Here is a 25,249-nt window from a genome sequence, read left to right as displayed (position 1 = left end):
AGCACCTCATCTGAGCTTTTCTTAAAGCCTCAGGCATATTAAGTTGCAGAGCAACAGTGGCCACTCTCCCAAGGTCAATGTCAGAGGGGGAGGGCAGCGGTGATTGAGGAGGAGCGTGGGCTGGGGGCGAAGGATGGAGGGAGCGAGAGGGCAGGAGAGGAGGGGAGGCAGAAAGGTAGCACAAAATACCAATGGGATGAGGGTTTGAAACAGTCTCACTGGAGAAAAATATTGTGGAACAACAACATTTGTGTACTCTGAAGCACACTCTTTGACACCTCAGTAAACCCCCTTGTGTTTGTTGACCTTTCGTTCCTTTTCCTACACCCGCTCTCGCCAGTACTTGTTTTGTTCTCTGTCCGTTTCCTCTCCTTGACTCTATGAGATGTCATTGTGTTTTCTGTCTCTGACAATATGGCAGCAGTTGGACCACTTGCATACAAAGATCTACTGTGTACACTTACTTGTGGATTATTTGAATGCAGGGCACCGATATCTGGTGACACTTTTACCTTCGCTTGCGCACCCTTTGGGCCCCTGCATAATGTTGAAGCAAACAAAGCACCAAGGCTCTCATAATCTTCCAGGATAAACAAAGCAAATGTACTGATTCCATGCCTGATATATAAACAGTAACAGACAAGGAAGAGGAAATACATGGATTTACAAAAATATACAAAGATATGACGCTAAATTGAAGAGTCCATTTCCACAAAACTGCATATCTACATCAAAAACAAGAAAACAAATATTACCTGAAATTACTACAATGTTTCTCCTGTTTGTGAAGCGCTACACCAGTAATGAACCTGAGTTACCTCTGTTCATTAGTTATACTTGTTTGACTCTTGAATAGGTATGGTAGCGGTTTTGCTTTCCATCCTCACTCTATTCCAGCTCAATATGTAAACCAAGGCTCGTTATACAAGGGTGACTAAATGCTTCACAGTTTCTAAATCAAAAGTACACGTGCTGTACATTTTGTCTCTAGAAATCTGTTTGTAATCCAAATGTACTGTGCACTAAAGCATAGACATTTAGCTGGTCTATCCAGTAGGTCTGGCCTAATTTCATGTACCGGTGCTGTACACTGACTTTCATGACTAACTAATGTCAGCAGCATGTTGTTGATGAGTGTCCTGGAAACTGCTGAGGTTATCTAGCTTTGTCTGTGAATTACATTTTAACTAAGGGTTAGACAGGGATTAGACATATTCATTTCAATGTTAAGGCTGCTGCTGCACAGATTCTTTCGGCAGAATGTCATCTTTGTGCTGTGGATGACCCTGGCATCCTGACAAGCACAAGAGAGATGTTGAGTCTGTAGGAAGTGATATGGAGGTACAGCCACTTGCACATGTGCATCTGTCAACCATAATTATTGTGTGATGTCCAACAGAGTTGTTATTATGTTCAAGTCTAACAAAAGGCAGAAAAGGATAACAAGCCTGACAGTCCACAGCCACACTGGCAGCTCTGTGAAACTGTACTTAGGCACAGAATTGTTATGAGCTAAATGCTCATAACACGCAAGCTAACTTGCTGGTGTTTGGAAGGTAAAATTCACCATGTTCACCATCTTAGTTTACACAAATCACAGCTGAGGCTGATGGGAATGTCATTAGTTGTGCAGGTTTTGGATTTTTAGGGACCGGGTAGGAAGACATAAGAGGCAGAACAAAGCAAAAGTGATTATTAACAAATTGGGTCAATAAAATTTAACTGAAATCAGAATTCAGCAAACTGAACTTCAGCAGAACTGAATGGCTTAAAAAATGACCTCAACAAAATGCAAACCTGACTTAACTAAATGACAAACAGGGGGAAGATACTGGCTGGCCAAACCATTTACACAGACAACAGGTGGACAACACACAGTAATATAAATATACATTAGACAAAAAGTTTGCTACTAACTTAATATTGACTATGGAAAAAAACTAACAAAATATCTCTAAAGCAAACCTGCCAAAATTACTATAATATACACAAAAAAATTGCTCTCTCCCCAAACCCCCTCTTGCTGTGTATATGTACATGCTCATTTAGAAAATACTGTGTGTAAAAATGCTAATAAACCTAAATGCTAAATCAAATTGTGTTGATTGTTTAGTTATGAAAGTTGCCTGTAACTGAATGAAAATATAAATAAGTGAAAAGGTCAAATTAAAGTGGTAATGAGGGTGAGTGGAAATTATGTCACCACATGATTCAGACTGCTGGTGTGGATGTGTGTGCATTATCAACTAAATTAAAATGAAACTAAAGTGAAATTTGGCCTGATGATGGCAATAGATGCAAAAATTAAGGGATCACCAAAGTTATTACAGTTCATCCTGAAGGGGACATGAAAGTCTGAACCAAATTTCATGACAATCCATCCAACAATTGTTGAGATATTTCAGAGTAGACCAAAGTAATGGCTCGACTGACATTTCCCTCCATAAAGCCACGCCGCTGTGGCTAAAAATGTGTCTGTGACACTTCTGTTGTAACACAACAAATCTGTGGGACAAAGCAAATTTTGGAGCAATAGGAAAACATTTTTTAACAATGAGCTGCATGACCCCTTAGACTTTTGGGGAGCTTAATGAAATTTAACTGGCTAATGAATCCGTGGCTGTCCTCCAACTTCATTTTAGGTTCAAATATTGATCTGTAATTGCAGATTTGGCTTGCAGGGAAGCACATGAGGCTACATAATCACAATGAACAGAGTGATAACATGATGCACTTTGATGACACAATTGCCTGGCCGGCAGTCACTGTACTAATTTATTTCATTATTGTTTAAATGTTAACCATAGCTAATGTTCTGAGGCTAAGTTGATCCAGATGGGACTTTTAGGTGCACATGGCATTTTGGCTCTGGGTCCTGTGTGTGGAATAAACCCAGCATAGTGGAGTGCTGGAGGAGAACAAACCCCTTTTCTTTTATTACTAAATGCAACAGTTGGTCCATCACAGATTGGGACTGAGAGACAATTCAGTAATATGAACAGCAAGACAGAGTTAATATGACAGAAAGTATCTATTACAAATCAAATCACACTTGACAATAACCATAAAAAAACAACATTCTGGCTGCACCTTTTCTCTGATTTACACTCAACATAGAGTCTCCGTGATGACCTCCTAACCCCATTTGCACTTTATCTTCCTGGACAACTCCCCAGAGTGCAGCCACCATGTTGACCTAGAAATCCGACTAAATATCAACTGCCCAGTCTCACTGAGATGATTAAATAGGGGTGGTATTCACAATAGAACCAAAGTGTCTTAATTCAACCCAATTAGGACTGTATATGGGGAAGATGTTGTCAGAGTAAATGTCGCTGTACAGTTTTCATGGGTAATTATCTTGCTCCGATGTGACAAGGGGGATATTTGGTGGGAAGGCATTAGTACAGACCACGGAGGGGGAGGGTGTGTTTCCCATCTGAATCTGTAACTTTGCATCCAGTGTGCAGAGTCAAGCGTTGCTTAGGGTCACATTTTTACCTGGCCACGCATAATTAGGAACACCTCTTTAACACCAAATGCCAGTGTTTGACCACAAGGACTTGCTTTTAATTACCAACTAATTGCTGACATGTTGAACCCTCACTTTTTTTGGTGGATCATGTTGTGAGCTGTCTTGTACATATATGCCAGCAGCAGACACATAGTACATAAAAACCCTGCAAAAGAGACTTACACGTTTGTGTTACTTGTTTCCAGATACAAACTGTTCTCTCAGGATTTCATTAGAGCATCCTTAGACATTCTGCTTGAACACATTATCCTTAATTTGGTGTCTGTCTAATTAAAATGAGGACAAGCTGTCCTTTCTCCAAAAATAAAAACACCATTATATTTGGCACCACTTTATCTGTCAGCCATGTAAAGTAACAGTTAAGAGGTTGGTTCAGCACTGCAGTGGACAAGGCAGACATGACTGAAGTGAGCTGGTCCAGATTAGGCTTGTTTGACTCAGAGGGGCACCATGGTTCAATAGGACGAGGTGTGCTTTCTTAAACAAAGACTGCTGGTCTCTCAGCCTGTGGTAGAATTTATGGACACTATGAGGGTAGATACCTTCCTGACACTCATCATGTTTAAGCATTTTGCTGCTCCTCATTATTTCAGTCTGAAGCTGCCTTCCCTAGAGTCTCGCTTTCAGTGCTGACAGATGGAAAAAATGATGATTTCATTTCACAAATTGAGTCAACCAAAATAAAAAAATAAAAAAGCCATTGGACAATGGAAAATCTACTTAAATTGATTTCCTTTGTGGGAAACAAACAAGTTACACGCCAAATATTCAAACCTCTGGATATATCTGATAGCACGGTGTCATGCTGAGTTTACTCATAGACGTTGGTCTAACTGAGTGTAAGACAATGCTCCAAAGTGACCTCATCATCATCACTTCTGGTCCAGAGCAACACCAACTTAAGTCGCCTGGAAATCTAATCTTTGACATGGGAGTGATTAAACCTATTGCTTGTGGCTAAATCCAGACAATGGGCCTCATTCACAAACTGTGTATACGCACAAATCTGTGCTTAAACCGTGCGTAAGAACTTTTTAAGCACAAATCCAGGATTCATCAATACTTTCTTACCTGAATTTGCTCTTACTCTGCGAACAAATTTAAACTGCCATAGACCATGTGTGTGCACAAATCATAAACGTCCTTCGGTCTTAAAAATGATACAGTCAATATTTATTCAATGTAAGCAGCATATTAGAACCCCAATTATTTCAAAAATATAATTGGGCCTAAATATACAACATTCAGAAGCGTGAAACTGCTAATAATAAACTATTTACCAATTATGAAATAAATATCTAAGACTTTGTAATCCATAAATAATCATCATAAATATAATGGAATTATTAATATATTAAAATTGTCCTGTTCTCACTTTTAGATGACAATAGCTTATATTTCCGAGTTTCCATATTGGAATGTGACAGCGGTTAATTTCCCCATCAGATTTGATATATGCAGCTGGTTAACAGCCTGACAGTTCAATAGTGGCACAGGGAGGGACGCTCTGCTTTCGGTACATCACGGCCTGTTGTGGACAAAGACGAAACACGATGCGCACCTGGCCGTAGTAGAGATTTATTTAGATCAGTTCAACAGATCTACACGTTTACCAACTTTTTATTTAGTTACGGACGTACTGCGTGGTAGTGGTGCAACAGGTATGCAGGCTGTATACAGGATTCACAATCAGGCTCCAAACAGTTGTGCCAATAACATGTTTACCAGCCAAATCTGCCTTTTCTGACTTCTACTTCTGAAACTATTGTTTGCATTTCACTAGCACTAAAGGTTTTCTACAGTATTACCATCACTGCCCTCAATGCTGCCTTTACAATGACTGACAGTTCTCCACACTGCTGCAGCGCTCCAACACAGCTTTCCTTACATAGAGAAATGGGATGTGTTAGTATGCTAATTGCTGATGGCGGGCGCCTGTCAATGTAGAATGATTCTGATTCACTAACATACGCAGGGTGGTAAGAACAAAATTGGCGCACGTGAATCCGACGGTGATTTTGCGTGTGCACTTATTTTGTGCGCAAAGTGAGAACATTTTTACGTACACATTAGTGCATAAGGCCCAGTGAGTCAACTGATCGTTTATGTGTGCCTATTTCAGAAGTACTACAACAGTCTTCATTTTTAACTAAACTTAAAACAATTGTGGAGAAATTCAAATAGTTTAATATCTAGTTTCACCTGTGAGCATCATTAACTCACTCAGCGCATTATTAATCAGATTTAGTTGGCATTTGAACTAATATATAATATATATGGTCCTGAGTTCATATTTTAGGCGCTGTATTTATGACTTGGATCGAGGAGATTAACGCGCATAGCTTTGCGGCATTAAATCACCTGTATTTAAATCAACACTGCAATTAAAATGCGCGACAGAGTAGAATAAACAGCTGATAAGTGGAGCGGTCGCTGCCCCACAGAGACCGTGTTCAGCACCACGGACAGCGCCTCGCATCAAAACGTGCTCAGTGGATGTAAGAGCGAGATAAAACCAGCACCGGGAGAGAGAGAACAGCTCCTCAAACTTTAAGGTGGACTTTTTTTCGTGCTCCGCTCACAGCGGGCTGGCTATAGTGCAGTACAATCTTGAGCCACATGCTGATCGTCTGATTGGTCTGCACTGTATCTCCATGCTGCTCTCTTCCTACAGAACCACCAGCGCGCTCCGCTCCCCCCCACGCCCCCTCCTCTCCGCCCAGACGTCAGCTGCTGGAGAGCGGGCAACAGTGATTTAAATACGGACAGAGAGGGAAGGTGTCCGCATGAGAGACAAGAGCATCTCTGGAAAGAGCGAGAGTGTGCATTATAGACTGCCACACGGTGGAGCAAAGCCTAACCAAACTTTTTAAATTTTCGAACACCCCCCTCCCCTGAACTGAACTGAGGCACAAAGTTTTGACATTCCCAACAAACAAACTATTATTCCACTTTTTTGTTTGGCTCTACTTTTTTTCCACTTGACATTTCTTTTAAAGCAATAAGTGTTGCTAGCTGCGGGTGACGGCTTGTCTTTATATTCTTTTTCCACATACAGGGGAAAAAAAGAAATGCCAACGACATATTAGTTGCCGTTCAGTGCACTGTGGCCGCCCAGAGTGCCACTGCCGTGACACCGGACTGCGATGATCGTGTCCAACGTGAGCCTGAGCGGCTGCGCAGGGGTCAACAGCGCTCTGTGTGCCGGAGCCGGGGAAGGGCACCTGGGGGGAGGCTCATACCGGACCACCCTCTCTCCGACAGGGCACCTGATTGTGGCTGTGTGCTTGGGCTTCATCGGCACTTTCGGACTTATGAACAACCTGCTGGTGCTCGTGCTCTTCTGTCGGTACAAGATGCTGCGGTCGCCGATCAACCTGCTCCTGATTAACATTTCCATCAGCGACTTGCTGGTGTGCGTACTGGGGACTCCGTTCAGCTTCGCGGCCAGCACGCAGGGAAGGTGGCTCATAGGAGAAGGGGGATGCGTGTGGTACGGCTTCGCCAACTCCCTCTTCGGTGAGTATAGAAATGCGGAATATGTGAAGAGATGTTCATACGAACGCTTTGTTTGTGTCTCTGTGTCATTTCTAGGTTGCTGTTTATTTTTGTTGCAGATGTGGTTGTGAATGACGGTGCGCTGTACACACAATCTTCCCGGAGCACCGCGCTTGTTACATTACATGGCTAAGATTCATGTCTGTGGTCTGAATGTGCATTTTGAAAATGATTTTAATTGTCTTCTCTTTCTAACGCCAGTTGTTGTTCGTGGTGCGTCTTTACGGCCACATGAAACTTTAATTCAAAAGCCTGAAAATCCCTGTAACCTATATGAACAGAATAACGGGGAACTGATCACTGTGCACGACGCGCACAATTTGGAGATATTAAACCTATCATTAAACCGATTGATTTGGCATCTTTATATACTTAAATAGCCTTGTATTTTCGTTCTCTCTTTCTTTTTCTTAATTGTGGGTGTGATCGTCGTGTAGTGTGTCATAGCAGTGGTTGATAAGATCTTGGTAAAAGTGCAGATCATCTTGTTTTCTATTATGGTTTGCGCAGCATAATTCGGTAGACCTGCTTGCAGTGATCCGATGTTGCGGATCATCGACCTATGGAGTACACAATGCCTGCACATGCAGATGCGCAGGTTTTGTCCAAGTGATGAGTTGTGGAAACCAGTCCTATGATGCACTTCTTCGGTCATTATCTCCGGCTGGGGCTGCGTGACAGGCTGTTAAATCACTTCCACAGCGCGTGCATTTTCATGGCGCACGTCGCCGTGGGTATTTAGGGAGGCATGTGTGCTCAGCGAGCCCTCACAGATGCTTAGTCATTTGTTCAAATGTCATTATGAACTCTGAGAGGATGTCACACAGGATTGTCAGTGGGTGATTTGGCTGCTGCGTGTACTGTATATAAAGTACGGTGCAGCCTGCTATTAAATGGCCACTAAATGCTTGTTATAGTTGAGTGGCTGTGCCTGAGGCAAGGGGAGTCTCATCACTGTTCATTTAGCTGCTCGTGCTGGGCTGTGGTGGGCTGTGGGCTTTGGGGACACAGTCCGTGAGCAGGCGCATCACCAGCATTTGTTTCAGAATATAATCATTTGTAATGAGAAAGGGGACGTTGCTCTACCTTTGCTCAGGAGTGCTGGTATAGATGCAAATGAGGCACAATAATGCACCTGGGAATAAGGCGCACACTCACCTGGAACCAGCCAGGCTGAGATGCTGAGCAAAAAAAAAGCCAGCGGTGCTATAGAAAAGTGGCAAATAAGGATTTTAGCAAACTAACATAGAAGCCAGAATAAGATTGGCGCACTGTATCAAAACTTCAAATGTATGTATTTGAGTGATGTGGATGAAATTTGTCTGATGCTAAACTCGAGAGAAGACTCATCTGCAGAACGAATGCTTTAAACATAAAAATGCTCTTCCATCACCAGGAGTCTTTGGCCTGATGCCTGATTTGAAGATCCTTAATGAGCAGAATTCCTCGCTATCAGTCACACTAATTGCTTTAAAAGCTTTCCAAGCCATCCAAACAACCTTTGAAGACCAGGCAGCGTGAGATATACGAGCTTTCAAAAACACTAATTTCTCAATTAACACAATGTAAGAACATTTGCACTGCTGTATGTCCTTTCTTACTGTCCGATCAAAGTGCATATTTCAAAGAATATCTGGCAGTTTGTGATTGCAAACCAATAAACTCCTCTACTGATTCTGGAAGAAAACAGTCATTTATAAGTCATTTTAGAGCAGTTTTTTTTAAATTTGTAATTTAACTCAAAATCCACCGCATCAAAAGTGGTCATATTATATTTCCATTGGGCCTCATAAAAGAAGCGCACGTGCAAACAGATTCGTTCTTGAAATACACGTACGAGTGTACAGAACATACAGAGAGTACGAACATTTGTGGCATTCATCATCATTTTTCTCATACTCATATTTTTCTTTGAGGTACGAAGGAAATTGACGAGTGGTTAGACCTGCACGTGTCATGAATAGACCATCTCTGCCTTTCTTCACTGGGCAGAAACACTTGTTTGATTTACAGTTACAATGTTCTAATCTGGATTAATTTGGAGTTTAAATATGATACCGTAATTAACCAAAAAATCAATACATAAGTAAAGCAAACTTAATGCGAAATTTATATTGTTTAGCATATCTTCACCATCATGGCTGCCAGTTTAATTAAAATGTTGGGGTTTTTTTGTAGATTTTATTGGCATATTTTGGCGCCGCAGCTTCAGTAGTTTTTGGAATCTTCTCTCATTCCGACTGCTGTCTCTCTGCAGATGTCTGTCCAATATCATGTTGTGTTGCAGCTGACAGTGTAACATCACCTGTAGACTATAATATTCTCCTCTAATGTCTCTGTGACTGTCACATGACCGCCTCCCATCACCGAGCGCTTTGCTTTAGAAAGATATTTTTTAGCATCTGAGTTCATGTCAAATCATTTCCTCTTTATTTCTGCCACAGTGCAGAGCTGCTCTGATGACGTGTTAGCTGGAGTCATATTTTATAATTGTTTTCCTGCTGTCACTCCTACATGTGTTATGTGTTTGTCCTCTGATTGCTGAAAGCAGGACTTGAAGCTGCGCGGTGTTTTTAATTCTTTGGAAACTTTTTTTTGTGTGAATGAAACTCGCCCACCAACGGAGCAGAACATGGAGCCTTATATGGCGATTTTAGGGGCGTGGATTATGTTAATGATCACATCTCATGAACGCGCACCTCCTCATGAACTGGTGACATTAATCAGGCTGAAACAAGAGATTTACCACAAGTTCAGGCATTTAAGAGAGTTCGTTGAAGCCCACGTAGGATTTTCTTATTTTCCTCTTATTGCTTTGTGCCAGAACAAATATAAGAGAAAACCAAGAACACATTCATGCACGAGGCCCACGGAAACTACAACTCAGCCACTAGTGTCATCATTTTTTTAGTAATTTATCATGTTTTCACTAGTAAATTCTACCGCTTTGCTTCCAGCACTACAGCCCACATCGATTAATCACAACCACTGAATTTCCTGCTCAGCATCTTTAAAAGAATCCCTTAAGTTCATTGGTCATTACAATAAAACTATGCCAACATTTCACAAAATATATGGAGCTTTTTAGAGACGGAGACGTCCACGTTCTTTTACAACTGCTTTCCTCTGATGAAGTTTCTGTAAAGGCGTCATAAATCTTGCACAAAAGCTTCCGTCTAACTCACTTCAGCGCGTCTAATCTTGTGATGTTTAAAGCCTCGCTTTAACTGGAGTAGCTTGTTGTAGCCACCACACGAGCCAAACATCAGGGCTTCTGATAGCTCTTGTAGCCACAGATTTCAGGCATGTGTCCTTCTCTAGAGTGCGATTATTATGTGCAGCCACCTGCTCGATTGTCCAGTTGATGTTTGCCAACGGCGAAGAAAAGTTAAGTGAAAAAGCTTTTGAGAAGACAAAAGTTAGAGGCTGGTTTTGTGTTTGCTGCTTGACTGAAAATGTGACTCGTGGATACTTGTGTATTTGGACAGTGACAGCAGAGGGAGGAACCAAAGACTCGCAACAACACATCGTGAGCTACATTTGCAGTCTGTGAGTCACATTCGTGCAGCCTGCATGGCGGGTCCTGCAGGCCTTTCCCTCCCTGGCTTTAGTCATCGGGCCACCCGGTTACTTTCCTTGATATATTGCTAAAATGTTCACACAGCGCGCTCAACTTAGCCTAACTAAATTGAATTTTCCTTCGCTTAAGAGCCTCTTGAATCTGTCAAACTTTTAAATTGAAAACAGACTCTGGAGCGCTGTACTTCCACTTCCTCTGGGATAAAGTGGCAATTTCCAAAACAGGATTACTTCATTTCAGTCATATTTTCGGAGAATAAAGCGAACCCCCGACGTTTCTCAGTATCTGGATGATTGTATCCGCTGTCTCGCTAACTCAAGTGTTATGCCGAGATTAAGCGCCATCTGAAGATGTGTAACACTGACATCCACAAGGAGCCAATTTATTAAAATCTGACAGGACTTTGGCTTCTACGTGCTAACGCAGATCAGGAGGAGAGACAGAGTGGGTGTGTGTGTGTGAGAGAGAGAGAGAGAGATGGCTGGCAGACATAATTAGAGCTTCCATTGGTTATGGATGAGTAATTCCTCAATGGGTTCATAAAAAACAGAGCGAAATAAAGAGTAAGGGAGGGTCCAAGAACGAAGAAGTGAAATTGATTGTTTAGATGAATAATGCTGGGTGCAGCTTTGACAAAGCGACTGTGTCTGTCTTCACCAAATCTCTATAAAGCCTTTCTGAATGATCGATGTTCCTTCAAATTAGAGAGCATCACTGTCAATGACAAAAGACGTTGTTAGTTTGGTGTTAGGACTTGGTATTCCTGCTCCCTCTTCACATTGATTTCTACTTTTTGCTCGCTGTCTCTTGCTTTGAGCCTATAACGTCTCCGATTTTTTTGAATGACTGAACAAGTGAAGATCCACTGCTCTGACTTTATGCCAGGAGCACCAACTAAAGACAATCTGTGGAGATGCGTGCATGTGTGTGTGTGTGTGTGTGTGTGTGTGGGTGTGCACATTCACACCCGGTTCTTTCCCCTTTATACTCTCTGCTTTGCGATCAGCCTCCTGGCATCCATTTAGCTGCTTCACCTCTGCTGCCCAACTCTTTGCATTTTCCTCTCCATCTCACTGAACATTTTATTGTCTTCCATTATGATGTGGAGGACCAGGAGAGGAATTTTTTTCTCCCTCTGTATTTGACATCAGGTCCGCGTGTCCCTGCATACTGCTGGCTGCCTCCTCCTGCCTCAAGTGGACTCTGCACACAGTCACTGGATTAACCTTGCACTGCTGGGCCCTCTCGCTGCATACTGAAGTTAGATTGCCCCTCCTGCAAGCACACACACACATACACACACACACACACCAGCCAGATGCAAGCACAGAAATGGATGAACATGCACAAGTATAGAGGAGAGGAAATATATAGACGCACACATACATGTGCATCACGTAGACGCAGGCAACACCTGGCTTGAGTGATGTTCATTTGTTAGGACGGTAAGAAGAAGTCTCATCGGGGAGAAAGAAAGCAGAACAGTGCTTCACTCCATAAAGGTCAGAGTGAGCAAGCCTGCTAATGAGTCTGTGTAATAAATAGATAAAAAGTCTCTTAAAGCAAAGACGATGATGGCTGTCTGGTTTGAGTGTCATATGTACGAGAGACGTTTGCAAGTCTAATGAAAGGTTTCTATTTTTTTTAAGACCTAATAGTGTCACAGTGGTTCCACGCTCCTGTGATCGCCAAGAAAAAGACACTGAGATGGGATTTATAGGACAAACACAGCTTTATTCGATCCTGTGTTTTTCATTCAAACTGTCTTTCCTCGGATATACAGTATCAGAGAAGTGATACAGAACCAAATGCTTTCTAACAGACAGATAAGACAGAAGCAGTGAGGGAGCATCACAGAGAAGGCAGAACAAAGATGCTTCTTTTTTAATTTTTTATTTCAGACATTATCAGATCATAAGATGTTTCATTTTGGAATATTACATTCAGCCGCTGCCTCTGATCCTGCCAGAGGACTAGAAGATGGATTGTGTGTGACGTTTGATTTCAGATGCTGTGAAGTTTGAGCCACGGGTGTCGTTCTCCATGACATTACACGCCTCTAATAAAGAATTGCTGTCATCATGCTCTCATCAAGAGGGTGGACATGTGATGGGATCAGCTGGTATAATCAGGTTTTCCTGTTAAAAGTGATAAATTACGATCACCTACAACAGCTGTGTAGAGCTGTGAAGACAGAGGTTTAGTGACATGATTACTGCCAGTATTCAATTTCCTATTTCAATGGCTCTGTATGTGAGGCATGAAAGCGAGCTGCTAATTAGCTTTAGCAATTTGATGTGTGTGATTTGATTTGGCTCCTCACTCAGATTTGAGTATATAGGCCTTGGAGACGTTTGTAGATGTTATCAGTCTATTATCTCAAAGATGTGCCGCACCACATGATTCCAACCTGGACTCACAGGATTTCATGGAAAAGGAAGAATTCTTTTCTGCATCAGGAAAGAGTGTTTTACCACAGGTTGTATTTAAAGTGTATTTCAACATGTTCTCCAAACTAAATAACAAAATACATTCTAAAAGAACACATGGACATTTTCTCATCTGACGCCCCTTTCAGCAGAAAGACATCCTTTGTCAATACCTTCAAAAGCTGTTACAGGACAAACACCATTCATCTGACTGTTTTCTGATCTGCCATCATTGTGATTAAGGTTTGGTTCGGTTTAGGTGCAACAGTTGCATGTTCAAGGAAAGATCATGATCTGGGCTAAAAAAACACTACTTGGTAAGTTGACAAAACAGTTTCCACTCAAGGTCCACTTACTCGCCTGTTTCAGTGCTTTCAACCGCATCACATGGTCTTGTGGGTTTGTTCAGTTATCAGGAGTCCAGGTTGTATTAAGCCAACATGTCCTAAAGGTGTTCAGAATAATGGGAAGTTAAGTCACAGCTGCTGTTGATGAAGACCATGTGATATGAGCTAAAAGCTCCAGAACAAGCGAGTAAGTGAACCTTGAGGTGAGACTGTTTTATCAACTTAACAAGATGTTGTTTTTTTTTAAACCCAAACCATGACGCTTCCCAACCTTAACTGTACAGTTTTTTGTGCCTAGACTTAAGTTTCTCTCAACTGCAGACAAGAGTCTCTTTTTGTGAGGACAGTCTCTTAGCTTAGCTTCCTTAGCTTAGTTTAGCTTAAGGATACTTGTGCATTGACATGGTACAGTGTTTGAACCACAAACTGGAACTACTGTATGTTAGAGTTCTCTTTTTAGACATTTTACAGTCAAGTTTACAATCAGAAAATAGTATAAACTGTAAACCTGCATTTACTAACCAAAACTCTGAGAGAAGTTTTGTCAGACTATTGCTGCATACTGGATTACAGGCTACTTCTGCCAGGTTGTGGTTTAAGATAACAAGTGCTACTATTGCACTATAACAGCGTCTACTGATGACACCTAGATATAAACACTATCACAAGGATTTTAGCCCAAAGATGAGATCAGTCAGTCCACCTGTTGTGAGAAGACAGTTCACCCCTGTTTCATTTTAGACTTCACAGAGTGCGGACAGAGAATAACTGTGGAAAAATGATAGACCTGATGAGATAGAGCAGCAATGAGCTGGGTTGAAAGTGTTTTTTGTCAAAATATATGAAAGCTATGTTTGAAATTGGTTGCTATTAGTCAGTCAGCTCAGATCAAACAGGAACAGAAGTGGGCTGTTGTAAAACTGTGTTGACTTTGTAATATTGCAGCAACAGAGCCAATAAAAGCCCAGAGCTAAGCAGTCTGTGCAGGAAAAGCTACATGAGCGCAATGTCTGGAGTAAAAGGACAACCACAACACACTGTGCCATAGAGTTCAGATGCTGTAGTGAGGGGCATATACTGTATGGTCAATGTGAATGCACAAAAACATTCAGTGAAAGCATCGTCTTCAATCACATAGCTAAAATCTGTTTCCATCTTCCTCTGCTGGCTCTTTTTATAACCTTTTTCTAACTTTCCTGCCTCTCTTTCACTCTCCTACAGTATATTCTCCTCCTCTCTTTTTAAATTTATTCATTCATCAGCGAGGGTCTGGACCGTGTTTTTAAAAGTAGCATCCAGCACAGGGCTGCATCCCTGCCACTGAAAATCAATGAGCATGAAAGACAACCTTGTGGATCATTATGGCTTCAAAACAAATAGCAAACAGGATAAAAAGGCTGAGGGGTCAGCATGAACACTGAGCTGTGGGCTCATGTGGCTCTGCCTCTAAAATACAGAGACGGAGAGTCGTAGAGATAGCGAGACAGAGAGAGTGTGTTTATTGAACGCCTATGGACAGAAAAGAAAGTCTCTTCCAAATATTGAGTGTTGTGTTTCACTGCATTGCTTCTGTCAAGCAGAGACACTACAGGTAGTGCAGCTGTTTGTGATTTACAGCAGCATGTATCTGCTGCTACATCCAACACGCTTGCGAGACTTTAATTATGCTGCACTTTTCGCTCAGGCAGTTGTTTTTTAAAATCATAACCCTCTTTGATGCTGTAAATCCCATTTAAGCTGCACTTTTGATTTCAGAAAGAGTTGTGATGCTTTATATTACTAGAGTAGATAAATATTTGGGCAGGTAGCGCATGTTTGTCTCATTTGAGATTTCAGTAGGCTGTAGGATGCATTTAATGGTTACCTGTGTGTGTGTCCTGTTTATCTTCTACAGGCATCGTGTCCCTGATCTCCCTGGCTGTCCTCTCCTATGAGCGCTACAGCACCATGATGGCCCCTACTGAGGCGGACTCCTCCAACTACTATAAGATCTCCCTGGGCATCACCCTGTCCTGGGTCTACTCCCTCATCTGGACCCTGCCGCCACTCTTTGGCTGGAGCCAGTACGGCCCAGAGGGGCCCGGGACCACCTGCTCTGTCGACTGGGAGGCCAAGACGGCAAATAACATATCTTACATCATCTGCCTGTTTGTCTTCTGCCTCATCGTGCCGTTCCTGGTGATCATATTTAGCTACGGGAAGCTGCTTTGCGCCATCAGACAGGTGAGTCAGTGTGGGGAGGGCTTCCACCATACCGCACATATTGCCCATAAACCCTGATTGTTGAGCAGAATAAGTGCTGGTAACATCCAAAATGTTTCCTCGCAAGGTAAGCGGTCAAAAACTTTTTTTAAAGAAACTCAGCAGAAAATATGATGCAGTGCAGCACAATGTTAATGATGCCCTCATTGTTTATGGTAATGTCACCATCTTAAAGGGGAGGTCCAATGATTTTAGCATTGCACTTCCATAATGTTAGAGGCCTGACAGGAGACAAATATAAAAAAGAATGGTCAAAATTGAAGCAACAGAGACCACGATATCTTAACTCAAATTATTCCCTAGTATGGGTCAAGCTCCAAAAACACCTGAAACTACATTTCCCATAATGCAACACAGCAGTGTCTTTCATGAAATGCCCACTTATCTGAACATAAACTACAAACTAAACTTCGAAAAGCTCTGTTCAGAACCACAGAAGACAATTTACAACAGTTTTTATCCGCTGAGAAGAACTCTGTATGACGAGTAAACTGAAGTTCATGAGTAAAACTGGTGGAGTTGCCTTTAAAATGTCTCAAAATTAATGGGACATTTTTTGAGACACAAAGCACCTCTAATCCTACAAGCTGGCAGATTTTTTTGTTTAATAATGGTTATTACCCTTTTTTTTAATATAACAATAATGTTGTATGATGATACATCAGGCTTATACAGTTGGATGGTATTATTACTTTAATGCCAGCTGATTCAGCAGATGTTGGGGATCTGCAGCACGTCTAAACTTAACAGAAGCAGCAACACTGGAAATAAAACGTCTGTTACATCCTCTAGATGCTTGAGACGTCTGCAAGCTAAATAAAAATAAAAAAAGTCAAAACTACAATATTGACTCCTGCAGTTTACGTATAACAAGAGACAGTGTTCTTGTCTTTATTGGGAAATGTTTCAGACTGCCTCCTCTACAATGTTTGCAGTGCAGAATGTGTCCTGCGTTATGAAACATTTTCATTTATTTAAGTAGATCTTAAAAGAAAAAGTTGAACTAAAAAAGGATGTAGAGACAGTTGTGAGACAAAAATACTTCACAAAATATGAAATCTTATAAAAATATTATAAAATCTAATATATAAGATATTGTGCAGCCAACATGGTAGTACACATTATGATTATATTACTGTAACTTTTATACATCATGCATCATTTGTTGTTGAATAACTAAACCTACCCATTAAAACTTCTACAAGTTGTTTTACTCACTGAAGCAACCTTCTCCCAAAGCTGTGAACCAGTGAAGCAAAACCTACAGCTGCTTCATGAGCACTTCTTTTACACATTTTTTTTTTTAATGACCTTCCATTCAAATGACTGTTTTATACTGTAGCAGAGTTAATTATGGTTATGAACCACCAACTGGGGCTATATAAAACTGAAATTACTGTTGCTGGTGTCACTATAAGTCCGTAAAGTTGGTCTCTGGGTTTTTTGTCATCATTTGGTTTCCACATTTATCTAAAATCACCTTAAAAACTACAAGTGGATGTGTGACTGAGCTGGGCCACATCATGTGAATGAGACATTCAGCAGTAGAGGTGAGAGGGACAGCAGATCATCTAGAGCAGTGGTCCCCAACCTCGGGGTCAGGACCCCCCACAAGGGCTTAATGAAAGGATTAATGAAAGGGGTCGCGAGATGATAGGACAGGATAGGATACAGAAAAAAAACAAACATATTTTGGACACACAAAATTGTGATTTTTTTCAAGCTTTCTTTATTTCTTGTAGATTTCTGTGTTTTACCTCTTAAAGCCTCTAAAAGTTATTCAAATAAAACTAAATAAGTTCTCTTTCTAGAGCTGCAAGGTTAGTCGATTAATCGATTAGTCAATCGGCAGAAGATTATTCGTGACTATTTTGATAATTGAATAATCGTTTTAGTCATTTTTTAAGCAAAAATGTAAAAAATAAGCCAGTTTCAGCTTCTCCGATGTGATGATTTATTGCTTTTCTTTGTCTAACATGATGATAAACTGGATAACTTTGGGTTTTGGACTGTTAGTCAGACAAAACCAGACAACTGAAGACGTGACCTTGGACTGTGGGGAATGGATATTTTTCACTAATTTCTGACATTTTATGGACAAAATGATTAACCGATGAATCAAGACAATAATCAGTAACTTAACTGGTAGACAATGCAACATGTGATGAGGGGGTCCCAGTAGACTTTGTTTTATTTTAAGGGGTCACAGGCCAAAAATGTTGAGAACCACTGATCTAGAGAGTGTGTTTGGTGAGATCTGCTGCTCTGCCCCAGGGGCTATGAACTGTGGCATGTTTGGATATTCACACACTGTCCCACACTGACTGACTGAAAGAATATGAGGGGAGACAGTGTGGAAGGCAGTGCTCTCCTTCTGCAGGAAAGCCACACACACACACACACACACACACACACACACACACACACACACACACACACACACACACAGTCACACAGTTTGCAAGAACAGGCCCAAGAGCAATTTTTCCAGGATTACAACCTACTCAGTCTCTGTGACCATCATGTCTTCTTGGATAAACGATGAATGTGTGTGCGCGAGTGTGTTTGCATGAGCAGGCTAGTGCTCAGCCCTCACTGATAAATTGCTCAGCAGCCTGGTATGTAACACTGGCACAACCGTGAGCAAAAAATAAATAACAATTAACCTAATAACAACAACGCAATCTTTCTTTGACGAGGGCTCGAGGAAGAGAGGTCTTGTGTAAAGTCTTTGCCCTTTTGCACCAATTAGCCTCTTTTCTTTTGTCCTTTGTCACTCTTAATCTCTCAGCTGTCTTTCCTCATCAGAAAACACACAGTTTTTAGACGAAGTGGAAGGTGAGTGAAAGTAACAGTGTTTAGTTCTCCTTCTCTCCTAGTCTATGTCAGGCTTCTCCCTTTCTCTTCCTTCCGAATTTTTTCTTTAATATATCTGTTATATGTCAGGTGCAGCTTCTTTGTGCAGGATTACACTCTTTATCTTTGCTCGTTTCCATGGCTCGCAGTGCTGTTCAGGGTTCTTCTTCCCTACTGATAATGTTAAATGTAAAGTAAAGGCTATAGTTCTCCTGTCAGGTGATGTTAGGTGACACCAGCTGGGACAGATAAAAAGAGGTCAAGCACCTTGTCCTCTAAAAGCTGAAAGAATTGAACTCCCCTATCTAATAATGTGACTCTCAACAGAGCTGTCCACATGGGGTGAAACTGAATCAAGTTTGGGTTTGATCCAGATCGGCGTATGATCAGAGATAGAGGAAGAAAGTGAGTAGGAAGTTGAGGAGGACTCTTCTTAACTGTTTGATTTAGTTTCATGCTTTACCTCATCATGGTGTGAAAACGTGCTCCGTGTTCAGATTAACATTTAACTAAACCTCATCCTGCCCATCAAGTATGTGCTGGAAAGAATTTAAGGAAAAGATATGAACAGATAGACAGAAAAAGAGAAAACGACAGGGAGACAGATACACGGGCAGAACCCGTCTCTGCTTGCTTGCACATGCTTGTAAGTGTCTGTCAGTGTTGTCATCCCTCGTTATTGCTCATTCTCTATAAAGGGAATTTTTGCACTTTATCAGTGCAGAGGACAGAAGCTGTGAGAGAGGTGGGTTTTTCCCTTCACAGGCACTTCCATCAGGGATCATCTTAAAATAGATGCATGCTTTAGAGCTTTACTTTGGATTATATTTTTTATTTATTTGGATTATTGTTTTTTGCTTTGGCCTTGTGTATAAAGCAAATTAACTTTGTCTCTGTCTAAGCCATGCTAAACTATGTTTAGTAGTTGAATTAATTAGTTGACGGACAGGAAACTAATCAGCAATTATTCCGATAATTTAATAATCATTTTTTAAACAAAATATCAAATACTCACTGGTTGCTGTTTTTTTTTTTTTTCAAATGTGAGGATTTGAAGCTTTTCTGTTCCATACATGATCGTAAACTCATTATCTTTGGACTTGAACTGTTGATGGGACAAAACAAGACATTTGAAGGTGTCACCTTGGGCTTTAAGAAGTTCTAACAGCCATTTTTCTCTATTTTCTAACATTTTATCGACAAAACTATAAATCCAGGAAATAATTGGTAGATTAATCGATAATGAAAATAATCTTTAGTTGCAGCCCTAACCATGTAACCATGGCAAAATGTGATGTTGAGTGTACGACTGCACCAAATCTGAGACATAGTGTTGGAGAAAGTTTCCTCCAGTCTGCACAAACTAAAGATATATTAGTTCCAAGTTATTTACTATTAATAGTACCGGTAATAATGCTGATTGCACTATTGTCAGCAGGTTATGTTTTGATAAAGTAAAACATGCTGATGAGTTACTCCAAGCAAAATCTAAGCAAAAGCATACAAAAAATATACATTTAAAGCTTCATTCAACTAAATATACCCACAATATCAAGATAATTACATTTAATACACCAGTGCAATCAAGAAAAACTACTGTAATTACTTCATTTTCAGACATTTGTATTGAAACTAAATTGAGCAACATTTACAAATGGGTGCACATTTTATTTTATTTTCAGTACATGTTGTTTTGTGCACACAGAATGAAAATGATGGCAAAGGTTAACTGTAACACGCAGATATTTATTGCAAAACAATAAAAGCAAGGTCTGTGTGTACATAACACTATCTTTTACTCTGAGTTCAGCAAATTGTAGCCTGAAATATTTCTCCTTGGCCCTAAGACATGATGTATTACACCCATGACCTCAGGAATTTTTATGTGCTGAAGCTGCATTCAGAAACAAGATTAAACCAAGACTAACATTGAATGTGTGAAATCAAATGCATTGAATGTTGTCTGTATTACAATAAGAAAATGAAGGCATTAGAAAGGCTAAGGCTCCGTCTCGATTTAATTTACAAATGAATATTTCATTATTCTGGCTCTTCTCAAGATGGAAGCTGCACAGGCTGATTTTAGAGGTGTAAAAATGAATGTAAAATCAGCCTATGGTGTAAGACGAGTACATGTCTTCATCTCTCCGTGTTGATTGATCACACCTGAGAGGTAAGCCAAACATACTGTATATAAAAGGGTGTAGTAGGCGTATTCAGGTGCAATTAAAGTGACACAAATTGTGAACAGGTTGCTGGCAAATGTTGCAAATCACAGTTTTTTATGCCAAAATTGCAGGGCGCCGCTGGGCTGCCAACAGTGCTTCTTATTCAAAAACATCAGAGGACTCCAGGAAGTTTTCACAGCAGTCTCACTGCAGTTATTTCACAGCAAAGGCACATCATGAGCTGTGCACTTGCAAGAAAATAGAGCCCTTGATGTAAACCATGACCATAAAAAAAAAAAACAGATACAAGAACAAGATATAGTTTTGCAGAGCGATTACCTTTGATTTAAATAATTTAAAGAAATTTGGTGTCTCACTTGATATTTTAGATGAAATCAAGATAATGATCATCACAGTAGATGCATATTTGGATTTGGTTAACTACTAATTAATTGCTTTGTTGCCAGAGGACATTAGACACAAGTAAGTGCTTGAGGTGATGATGTTCAACTCTGATGATTCTGATGATCCAAAGATCCTCTGGTAGGTTTTTCATTCCCTTGGCCTTAGCAGCAACGATGCCATTAAAATGAAGACATCAGAGCAGCATCAGCATCAACAGAGTGACATGATTGTGACATGGATAGAATATATCTGTGACACTTGAAATCATTTGGACAAATTATGCAGACACGCACACATCAGTGAGTTAGATAACCAGCGGTTCCCTCCTTTGTCTCCACATCTTTACCCTTGGTCTGAATTCATTATCTGACTCATATGTGGATATCTAGCAATACTCTCAAGTGCTACAATATTTCTCCAACATCCTGTAGGCTATATGGCACAGAGGTAGAGATGAAGAGTCGGAGGGAGATGAAGATAGCAAGATGAAGTGAAGGAGGCAGTGAGATGAAAGAGAACAAAGGAGTAGGGGGGCTGGGCTAGTGACAGACTGCTGGGGTCCTAATTTTGTGCTGGCCTACATCAAATGTAGTGACCTTGCGCTGGTCATGTGGTAATTTTTTACCACATTTGCCGTAAGCTAATTTTTTGCCCAGCACCTCAGCCCATTTGGTAATTTCATGACCTGATATCACATCACACAAAAATAGTCAGGGGGTTTACTAGAGGGGAATTTCAATGCAAATTAGGTGTGCAGTTTGGATAAAGAAATTACATATGTGCCTGCACCTACTTTGCTGGCATGCACAAAAGTACTGTAAAGAATTTCTGTACCTTTTTTAATAAAAGAAATGCCAGCATCATTGCACTCTATCAAACACAACTGTCAGAGTTCAGGAGAGGGAAGCCAGTGAGAGAACATGTCTTTGTTGCTACACTAGTGTGTAAGTAAGTAATGTTTATTTCTATAGCATCTTTCACAGATACAAAATCACAAAGTGTAATCATTCAACCTGTTTTTTTCATCAGATAATGATAAGATACAATCTTATGTGAAATAATTTTGATTAAAATGACAAAAAATGATTGGTTTTGGTTAGACTAGATTGACTGAAATATTCACTCTAATCTGATTGTTAAAAAAGACTAAATGTCAACAGTTTTCTTTGACTAAGATAAAACTAAAATGCTCAGACTTTTAGTCAACTAAAACTTGACTTAACCGTAGTGTCTGAGTGCCTATAAGACACAGTGCAATCTCAACGCACTCAGTGCAGTTGTACGACACCACCCAAGGAAAAAATAAAAAGACTGTACTGAATGGCTCACTCTGACTGCCGATTGATGGACACCACTGGCCGTATATATGCTTATGACAGCAAATCGTCTATCTCCAACACATTACGGTATATGGGTTGTGTTCAAATTAATTCCAACAAATTACTTGTTATTTCAAATTCGTTTGAACTTGACCTTTTGAAAAACTGACAGCCCTGTTCTACAACCTGTATAGGATTCATACAGGATATCAACCCAATGATAGGCTTAGTCCAGTATCAGTATAATAGTTCAGTCAACTACTAGCTCTATGTCTGTCAACATGTAATACCAAAAATCTGCTGATGTCCATGTGTGCTGCTGCTGCTACAAACTTGTGTCTGTGTTTATGTCTTTATTTGCATTATCCTTGATGTCCCTCACCACACACACACACACACACACACACACACACACACACACACACATGACAGAATCAGAGAGACCAGGAGACACAGCTGTGAAAACACATCTTGGCAACTCTTGAATGGAATGAAAGTTGCCAGCACTTCTGCTTGATATGCGCTTGGTGGCAGAATGGTGAGATACCGGAGGGCATGACTGCTGCTCTGCAGCGTAGGCTGCATGCCTAAAACACAAATTAGTTCTCTGTCAAAAGGCTCCAGGATAAATATCTTCCTCTCTTTGTATGTGTGCTACAAGTGCCTCATCTTTGCTCATTGTCTTTTATACTTGTTTTTTTTCTCCTCTGTATTGCCTTTGTCCTCTGAGCATCCATCTCCAACTCTGTTTCCATTGTTTTACATGACTTTAGACTGTTATGCTTATCTTATTTATGTGTTCTTCATTGTTACTCCCATCTCCACACATTCACACTCTGACTGTCAGTGGCTTACTTTGCTGGATTTGTGTGCACACACACACACACCCATTACAATGGCTCATTTCATTTTCTGCAGTGGCTGCTTCAATCCTTGCTTTCTCACTTTCTCTTGTTCTTTATCCGAGCTCTCTGGGTGCCCTCTCCGCATATTCTTTCTCTTTCACTGTGCCATTATCATCCATCTTCTTCACCTTGGCTGCCTCGGTCGTTGTTATCACTCCCGTTCCATCTGCACCCCTCATAACCTCTCTAGAAACCAACCTGAAATATGCTATTTTTGTGAGACAATGAGACAGATGTCAACAGCAGCCAGTAGTTACTTATGTATACAATACAAGCAAAACAATCTGATACAGACATCGAATATGAGAACTTTTGTCAAAAAAGTTCATTATAAATAACTTTTTAAAAATAACTTTTCTTCTTTGGAGTAAAGACAACAAACTGTAAGTAAATGGTGGATCCTTTGGAGAGTCAGCTTGTTGTTCCTGCACAGTGATTCAGTAACCTGCTGTCAAGAAATCTTACATGTATCATTTACGACATTGACACTGTTGCAGTTTGTCCTGTTAGCAATTGCTGAAAAAACAGAGGAAAGAAAGCAGAAAAGTTTCTAAGCCTTTATGCCAAGTTTTTATGGTTGGATGGATGGAAAGCTGATGCAGTGATAGAGCGGCCAAAGAAAAGACCAATTCTGATGATTAGATAAATATCATATCATATGTCAAAGTCTGACAAGAAATTTTGTAAGAGGTAAAGTAGACAGTCACAGTCACAGAGAAGCAGGATCACAGACAAAGGTGTAGTATTTTATACCTTCCTCTTTTTAGAAGATCATTTCATTAAACATGTAAAGGAGGAAATTAGAAGGAAATTGAAACTAAATGTGAAAATTGCTTTTAATGTGACATTTGGCAAGCTATTGAGTTTGTGGCGTACATGTCAAGAGGTCAACCGGATTAGACCATTAAACACACAATATGTAATTTCAGCCGCTAGGGGTCTCTCAATCAAAACAATAACAAAAGACAGAGTGTGATGACGGTGTGAAGTAGCAAGGGATCATGGGAGTTGTTAAATAACCAGCTTCACCAGGATAGGATTACTCCAGTGTTAATCATTCGGGATGTTTTTATCGGAAGCCGAATTACCCGCAGAGGTCTCCTCCTCTCCAGAACAAACGGACCCGGAGATTACAGGTAAAAACACTGAATAAAGCTTTTTCACCTAAAAAATCAGTGTTTCTCCGACGATGTGCGGCGATGACCGGACGTCTGGTACAGGCTGTTAGCCGAGCTGCTGCTAACACTTGTTCAATTTATTTCTCTTATAACTTTAGATCCAGACATTCGGTCAGTTTCTCCCAGGAGCCGAATTATCCACAGAGGTCCCTCCTCTCCAAAAACAAACGTACACGCAGATTAAAATCGTTAAAAATACTAATTAAAGCTGTTTTACCTAAAAAATCAATATTTCTCCGACGGTGTTTGGTGACCACCGGACTTCCTGGAGGGGCTGTTAGCTGAGCTGCTGCTAACGTTTTCCCAGTTTATTTATCTGATAACTTAAGATCCAGACGTCCAATGACGAAATCTAAAAGATATAGTTAAAAGCGACCTAAATTTATCATGAAAATGTGGCTTAAAACTGAATAAAAGTCAATTTATAACAGTTTCTGTGGAAAAACCACAACACCGATGTATTATCTTGTATGTGTGTAAGTTACTCTTTGGTAGACGCCATTGTAGCGGACAAACACAGTGCCGCTGTATGCATCTTGTGCGTGTTTACTCTTTGGTAGAGGAGGTATGACGTCATTGACTGGCAAGCAAATGAAACGGTCCGTTACTTTGATTAAGTTACAGATTTCTCTGGGTTTGAAAATTGTTGGAAACATTTGGGATAATTTAAGTACACAACTCAACAAAATATATAACATAGGTCTAGT

The 25,249-nt window shown here is 40.5% G+C and overlaps 1 protein-coding gene across 1 annotated transcript in view; it reads left to right on the top strand.

The window, feature by feature from the left end:
- The first annotated feature begins 6,346 nt into the window (after positions 1-6,346).
- Positions 6,347-25,249, top strand: part of LOC137193494 (vertebrate ancient opsin-like) — a 61,450-nt gene continuing 42,547 nt past the window's right edge. Inside the window, exons 1-2 of the mRNA XM_067604709.1 lie at positions 6,347-7,054; positions 15,344-15,672. Coding sequence (XP_067460810.1) covers positions 6,682-7,054; positions 15,344-15,672 — 702 coding nt within the window. The 5' untranslated portion in view covers positions 6,347-6,681. The remainder of the gene's footprint in view (positions 7,055-15,343; positions 15,673-25,249) is intronic.

This window comes from Thunnus thynnus, chromosome 12 (genome assembly GCF_963924715.1).
Source record: "Thunnus thynnus chromosome 12, fThuThy2.1, whole genome shotgun sequence".
Taxonomy (NCBI): Eukaryota; Metazoa; Chordata; class Actinopteri; order Scombriformes; family Scombridae; genus Thunnus; species Thunnus thynnus.
This window is presented reverse-complemented; position numbering and strand designations above follow the sequence as displayed.